Source organism: Lagopus muta, chromosome 9 (assembly GCF_023343835.1).
Source record: "Lagopus muta isolate bLagMut1 chromosome 9, bLagMut1 primary, whole genome shotgun sequence".
NCBI classification, from domain to species: domain Eukaryota; kingdom Metazoa; phylum Chordata; class Aves; order Galliformes; family Phasianidae; genus Lagopus; species Lagopus muta.
In genome coordinates, this window is record NC_064441.1 from 8,867,074 (window position 1) to 8,874,517 (window position 7,444).

The window sequence follows — 7,444 nt, forward strand, 5'->3', positions numbered from 1 at the left end:
TCAGGGCGGGGGTTTCAGGCAGCCTCTCTGGCTCTTAATAAAAGGACCTTACTCATTGACTAGTGCTGGTAATCAAGTCAGAGGAGATAAACAAGGTTAGGGTCCTCTTCCAAAGATCAGGGTCTGTTGGCAGAGGAGCCCACGCTCCTGTACAGCTGTAACCCCAAGAGCAGCTGTCTGCACACCAGGGCTCCAGCCTGACACCACCCAGCTGCAGCAGGTGACACCAGCCAGCTGCGGCCTTAAGGTCAGCCAGATTTTGCGTTTACAGGAATCTTGCTCAGTGAGGGGGCTTTTCTGCATCCCATGCCCAGAATGAGGTCTGCTTCCCGTTTCTCTGATGTTTAAACTGCTGGTAAGCTCATCCAAAAACTAATATTTGGGAATGGATGGAGCTGTTTATCACGGCCACTGCAGTTGTATTGTTAATTTTGGGTACACACATACTGCTGCCAGCAAGGGCTGCTTGGAGAGGTGAACATCACCCACAATACCCAAACAACCTCGTTTACACTTCCTTACTCATTAACAGAGGAGGGACCTAAGAGCAAACACACTTTTATCTTCCTCTGTGTTGCTTAAAGAGATACAGCACAGCGAGGCAGAGGCAGCGTCAGCTCAGCAGTGTGTGCAGTGCCCACAGAATGATGTTGGAGTGCAGCAGGCACCTGAACGCAGACCTGGATGTACATACAGGTCCTGCTGCTCCACCCTTTGCCTTCACACTGCAACCCGATGGATGTGCTGGCAGCAAATCAACAGCTTGCTCTAAATGAGGGCAATTGTACTTCTTGCATGTGCCCGTGCCCTGCTAAGAGCAAAGATCAGTTCATTTTGGACTGCAAAAAGAGGAAGACAGGGTGCTTGGTGCAGAAACACAGTGCTGTGAGCTCTGAGCAAGACTAAAAACCCATGGGATCCGGCCCCTTAGGAGATGATTCACCATGATTCACCTCTCATCTAAAGTGAGAGAACGCAAGAAAGGACTTTTGTACCAATTTTTGACAGTCCTCAGTGCAGCTCTTCAAACTCTTCCTCTCGGTTCTCCAAGCCCACCTCCCCTTACTGCAATGGAAAGCCACAGAACCTGTGAGAGATGTCAGACAGTGCCTGCACGGCTGCCTGGGAGCCCCAGAGAGCCTGCAGTTGGGCAGCTGGCAGGGTGCCTTCCTGGCACACAAGGTGTGCTCGCACTTTGTCCTGGCACGTAGGCACGATGCACCACATCACCACGGAAAGAATCCACACTCAAAATTTCCCCCGGAGGATCCTTTCCCTCAGGGAAAATCCCTGCAAATCCCCCCTGCTCTGCATGAGTTTGTATGGCACCTGGTGCTCGGCGCTTTACAGCTCAGAGATGCACACAGAGAAATCAAATAAAGACAAGGCTTTAATAATTCTCTCCATAACAGATAAGATTTTAGGTGGATACAAGACCTGGGAAAAAAAAAGTAAAAATAAAGGTTATCCTTATGAAGCCCTAACAGGAAAAAAAAAAACAGCTAACCACAGTGCCTTGCCCTGCCCAGAAAGAGAGGGCAAGAAGTGAGCTCAGCTTTTATTGGGCTCACTGCTGATAGAGACCAAAATCATCCACTGCTCCCACAGTGCCCCCCACCCAAGACCCCCCATTCCTGATGGACTCTGGTGTGAGCCCATCCCCAGCCCTTCCAGCAAGGCAGGTGGGAATGTCTGCACACATCCAACTGCTCAGACAGCTTGTCCTTGACCCTTCGTCTACTCTGGCATGCAGGAGTAGCTTGGGAAAGACCAACGCGCTGATGGCAAACAGCACCACGGCAGGAGAGGGACCTTTATCTTGTTTGCAGCCAGTAAGTCAGAGCCAGAAGCAAACTTTGCTCACCCACTGTCCTGTGGCTGCAGAGAACCCAGAGGAATGTCAGGAGCTTTGTGCTGCTGGGAACCATGCAGCAAAGAAAGCAAGCAGAAATTGTGATTTCTGCTAGGGTGGATTGCCTGCCCAGCTGATGCTGGGAAGACCTCAGGGCTTTGGAGCAAGGCTGGCATCAAGCTGAGGGAGCAGCGTCCCCTTCTGGCAGCTGAGATATCGTTCACTGCATCACTCTTGTGCAGGACTGGCAGACAAGCAAAGCACCACGAAGGAAATGTTCTACAGAGAGACACCTGGGTGAACGGCATTAAACCCAACCTGCAAATCCTGCTGTCTCCAGGAATTCGTTTGCAACTCATCTGTGATACCTCACGTGGCACAAGCTCAGGCTGAGGACAGCGACCCACTGCTGGGCGCTGATTTGAGCCGGACAAGCAGAACTGGGATTCGGTGAGCTGACATCTAGGGGAGGAAACACAGGATAGGAGCACAGCAGGAACCACGCTGGTAACAGCCCTTCCCTACAGCTCACCCAAAAGAATTACTGCTTCTCACTGAGAAGAACGCAAGGCTGGTGGTACAGCTATGAGCAGTCATGGGAAGCCCCAGCGATGGAGTTGGGGTGGAGGTTCTCACACTGAGCAGCATCTCCACAGCCATGTGTTTTGGGGCAGTGAGAGCCACCACAGTCACACTTGGAAGTTAACAGCACATGGGCTCTGACTCGCATCTTCCATTCCCAGACCAGGACTCAATCCCTCATTTTAAATTCCAGCTTGTCTTCCCTCCTGCACCTGAACCTGGTCACTGAGTGCCACTAAGCATCGCACAGGTCAGATATCAGGAAAAACTCTGAAAGAGCAGTGGTGTGCTGGCACAGGCTGCTCAAGATGGTGGTTACCATCCCTGGAGGTGTTCAAGAGCCATGGAGATGAGGCACTGAGGAATGTGATTAACGGGTAATATTGGTGGTAGGAGGATGGTTGGATTAGATGATCTTAGAGGTCTTTTCCAAACTTATGTTGGCCCTTTTTGCTTCTCAGACCCTCCTCACTCCTGCCCAAGCTTGTGGTTCTGTTCCCAGAAAGCCCGTCCTTGTCCCTTGCCCCTGTTTAGCTATGTCCCAGGATACCTTCTTGGCAATTAAAGACTTCTCTTAGTGCTCTACATGCAGCTCTCTTGACCTCCATGATGCTATCAGGCTGGTCTGCCTTGTAGACCGCTGCCTCCACCACAAGCTGCTGGAAAGCGCCATCCAACAGACACTGCATCCTCCTGAGTGCTTCCACGGCTCGGGACAGCTCCTCCTGGGAGCCTGAATGGATCACCACCAGCACCAGCGCAGCTGGCACGCATGGGAACAAGTTCCTTATGTTAAAGAGGGTCTCATCCAGATAATCCCACTGCATCAGCTGCTTCAAAGTGGTGGCTTGCCAAACCATAAAAACCAGGTGCGGTTGAACATCTTCCTCCTCCTCTTTTTCCTCCGTCTGCTGCAGTTCAGTCCTCCCATCACCTGCACTGAACAGGTCCTGAGCAAAATCCATCAGCACTGAGGGGGCTGTCATGTGGACATCCTTCATCTCCATCACCAGCAGCTCCCCGTTCTTCACCCCCAGCATGTTCAGTAGGTTAAGGAACTCACAGTTGGTTTGGTCTGTAAGGGAGCAGCTGGTGGGCTCCTCTGATCCCATAGCTTCTTCCTGTGCAATTATTTTTTTGCTGCACTGCTGAAGAAAGGAGTGAAAGGGGTTTTCGCTCAGGAGCTGTAGCAAAGGTACTTGCAGTAGAGGCCTTCCAACAGGCTACACCTGCTTCTTTCAGTTGTGTGCAAACACAATTTGGTGAGGAACAAACAAATGCTATAGAAAACAATGGTGTGTATTCCACCTCACACTTCTTTGAATCTCACATGTACAACTCCTCGGTGCTTGTAAAAATAAAGCCCTGCTTGACCCAAGTACCCTGCAAACTGCCCTCTGCTTATCCATGTAAATGCTGCAGCTTTTCACTCTGAAGTGCCCTCTTGCTGTTGAAGGAGGCAAATTCAGTTGTTTTAGCTAGGAAATAATTTGTACACCAGGCATCAGTAGCCTGACTGACTATTGAATTTCACTTAAAAAAGGTATTTATCCAATAATGTACTCTAACTAAGTCAGAACACAGCTGTTCCACCTCCTTCAGAAGAAAAAGGATCAGTCCTGAACGAAACACCAGCCCACCACAGGAGAGAACTGCAGGAACACAGGAGAACAAAGGCCCAGCTCAGGCGTCCCAGCCCAGGCACAGGATCTCACACGGGGAATGAAGACATCAGTGTACCTGAGTGAAGGTGAGGGCAACCACTTCCCTGCCTCAGCAACGACCACCCACTCAGGCTACTGATGACTCCTTTGGGGAGTGAATTAAGACTATGACATCAGCAGCAGCCATGCCAACCTGCAGCTGTCTGAAGCTTCCCTTAAAGTCATACGGTATTTTTTATGCACCAAGAAACTTGCACTTTAAGAATCTTTAAATCCACTTTTGTTGCCTTTTTGTTCAACAAACCTCTGGGAGTTCATTAAAGTAACAGCATCTCAGTGTATGAAATCTTCCCATCCCAATACTACTGTGGTAGGGCTGTCGAGAAAACCAGCAAGTATGAACACACACAGAGAAACTGCATGACAACAATGTCAGACAGCTGCCCCAACAGCATTCACTGCAAAGTGATGTTTCAAGAGAAACACCAATATAAGCTTCCCTTAATTATTGAGGAGGCAAGGAAATATTTCATTTTCTATAGAAACCCTGGGTGAACAGTTTACAAAGGTTGTAAACATTCAGATGCTATGTTGGAGGCAATGACTGGTCAGGATAAAGGCTGTCAGTTATTCACCTTTTCAAAGGTAACCTGCTCAACAGATGCCTTTAACAAGTACTGGTCAAATCTCCAGCTTAGGAGCCACTTCAGAGTCACTACTACATCACTGTGCTGTGTGTTGTGGTGTTATGCCACTGAAAAATAAGATCTTTCAATATAGGTGGAGGGGATTAAAAACAGGAACGTACAAAAATGGAACACATTCTGTATTTTATTTCCAATAAAAATTTAGATCCTGGATGGATACAGCATCTGAAAAGCACAAGAACGGAATCACATTAGAATTCCTGTTACTGGACTGTACAATTTAACAAGTTTTGCAGTTATAATTTGAATCACGGATCTCTTCAATTACTTTAACAGCGACTTCCATTTATGCAGAAAAGGTACAGAAAGCGTAACAAGCAACTTGAAGAAGCATCTGATGGCATACAAGTTCCCACCCTGCAGTCAGCTCTCCTGCCCAAAGAGCCTTCCCATGCCTACTTTTAGGACTTTGCCATGCAGCTCACGCAATCATCTGGGAAGTAAGGGGGAAAGTTGATGCCGCAGCCCCTTTGCCAGTAGGTAGGAAGTGGGGCAGAGTACAAAAAGCAGACGTGCAAGATGAGATTAAAACGCACCCCAAGGCTGACAAGGAACCCCTCGTTCCCAAAGCTACTCACCACTCGGATCCTGTGTCCAATGGCCTTGGCAGGGAGGTTGGAGCGGAACTTGGCACGGACCATGCCGCTGTTGCCATGGGCGCGGGTTACCTTCCCCCAGATCACCCGTGTCCTGTTGGGTTTGCCACCAGGGGTTACGGTGTTGCTGAGGAAACAGAAACACGTAAAACTTACTCAAGTCTCATTCCTAAGGAAATGCACTACTTTTATCTGTAAGATTTCTCCAGACACACCACAGGCATGGAAACAGGCAGCAGCTACCTTACAAGAAGCCACACGCCACCACTAGAATGACTGTGGTGATGCTAACAGCCTGATCGATTTTAGTTAAGGCAATTTCACTTCCATGTCTGATCTCTTAACAACTACACTCAAAGAAAAATTAAGCAGAAGGCAACAAACAACTATTTTTAATGCCTCTACCACTGCTAGCACAGCAGAAGCAACAGAGCTGTGACAGACACAAAAGAGCTGGTATACAACCTTCTTTTTGCCTGACAAAATATTCTGCCACTAAAGATCCCAAAAACTCAGTGCTCATCTCAAATTCATCTCACTTCAATTTGCTCTATCAACCTGCCTTCAGTTTTCACCAGCCTCAAGCAAAGCTTCTTTCTCATCCCATTTGCTCCTTCAACATAATCATTCACTGTTACAAATTACACTTCACATTAATTCGTGATCTGAATGAAGGACAAAAACACCATCCAGTTCAAAACTAACAAACAACTTTAAAACTAAGACAAGCTAAGGAAGTTGTTCTATGTGACACTGCATTTTATTGGTAAGCTGAGCTGAATTCTTTTCTTTATTCTATCAAAAGATACATAAATCGCTTGCTCACATCTCAGCATTTGCTAAAGCTGATGTAAGAGGCTGACTTACTTTTTAGCTTTGTATACATAGGCACATCTCTTGCCTAAGTAGAACTCTGTCTCCTGGCGGGCATAAACACCTTCAATTTTCAGCAGGGCAGTGTGCTCCCGCTGGTTTCGGAGGCCACGTTTGTAGCCAGCAAAAGTGGCCTTGCACCACAACCTAAAGACATGGAAAACACACAAATTAACTCAGTTCAAAACAATCGACTTTTGATGGAAAGGACATCAAAGCCCACCCAGCCCACCCCATGCCATGGGCTGGCTGTCCCCACCAGCTCAGGCTGCTCAGGGCCCATCCAACCTTGGGCACCTGCAGGGATGGGAACCCACGGCTCTGGTCAGCACTGCCAGGGCCTCACTGCTTTCAAAGTAAAGAATTTACTACTAACATCTAACAGAAATCTCCCTTCAGTTTAAAACTTCCCCCCTTGTCCTATCGCTATTAGGCCACGTAAAAAGTCAGTCAGTCCCCACTCCTGCTTATAAGCTCCCTTCAGGGACGGACCGCTACAGCCAGTTGAAGTCAGGGGTTTCAAAGAGGGCAACGCAAACGTAGTGATGTACCAGATACACAGAGTGCCCAGCGGGCAGCGCAGTGCTGGGAAAGGAGAGCAGCCACAGCCATCTGCTCACCGCCTGCAGCATCACCGCAGCGCTGCAGTCTCGCCGTGCCAAGGCGCACGGCAGGCACTCACCTCCCGCTCATGGCGTCCTCCTGCAGCGCAGTCCCGGCAGGCCTACAAACGACACACAGAACCGTGACCGCCCCGACCGGCCGCTCCGCCGCACCCGCGGGCCGCCCGCAGCCCGGCGCCGAGCCCTGATGTACCGCCGGCTCCTGCGGGGCGGCTCCGCCTCCTCACAGCACGGCACCCCCGCTTCCCTCCATCCGCCGTACATCGGCGCCATCCCACCCGCTCCCCGAACGCCACACCGCGAACCGCAACGTCCCAGTCGCCCCGCCGCCGCCGGGAGCCCCGTTGCCGCCGCAACCCCCCCGGCAGCACCCCGCACCGCCGCCGAGCCCCGCTCACCCCCACGGCGCCCGGCCAAGATGGCGGCGAAAGGAGGAAGCGGTGCGCTGCCCGCCGGGATGTCGCCTCCAAGGCCCCCGGCTGCGGGCTGCCCGCTGCAGCGCCCGAGCGCAAAAACTACGAGCTGGCCAGGCAGTGTGCGCGCCCCT

The 7,444-nt window shown here is 50.4% G+C and overlaps 1 protein-coding gene across 1 annotated transcript; it reads right to left on the bottom strand.

Annotated features, from left to right (window-relative positions):
• Positions 1-4,911: 4,911 nt before the first annotated feature.
• RPL35A (ribosomal protein L35a) lies at positions 4,912-7,384 on the bottom strand. The gene is made up of 5 exons (XM_048954651.1): positions 7,296-7,384; positions 6,957-6,998; positions 6,269-6,421; positions 5,384-5,528; positions 4,912-4,970 (listed from the first exon to the last, which is right to left on the bottom strand). Exons 2-5 carry the CDS (start codon positions 6,965-6,967, stop codon positions 4,947-4,949), a joined length of 333 nt encoding a protein of 110 aa, XP_048810608.1. The 5' UTR covers positions 6,968-6,998; positions 7,296-7,384; the 3' UTR covers positions 4,912-4,946.
• Between the last annotated feature and the right edge of the window lie 60 nt (positions 7,385-7,444).

What these genes read in the sequence shown, in the direction of transcription:
- RPL35A (XM_048954651.1), bottom strand. An exon ending in TATGTATACAAAGCTAAAAA is followed by an intron (nt 5,529 to 6,268) that starts GTAAGTCAGCCT and finishes CTGTTTCCTCAG; the next exon opens with CAACACCGTAACCCCTGGTG. An exon ending in TTGGACACAGGATCCGAGTG is followed by an intron (nt 4,971 to 5,383) that starts GTGAGTAGCTTT and finishes TGTGCTTTTCAG; the next exon opens with ATGCTGTATCCATCCAGGAT.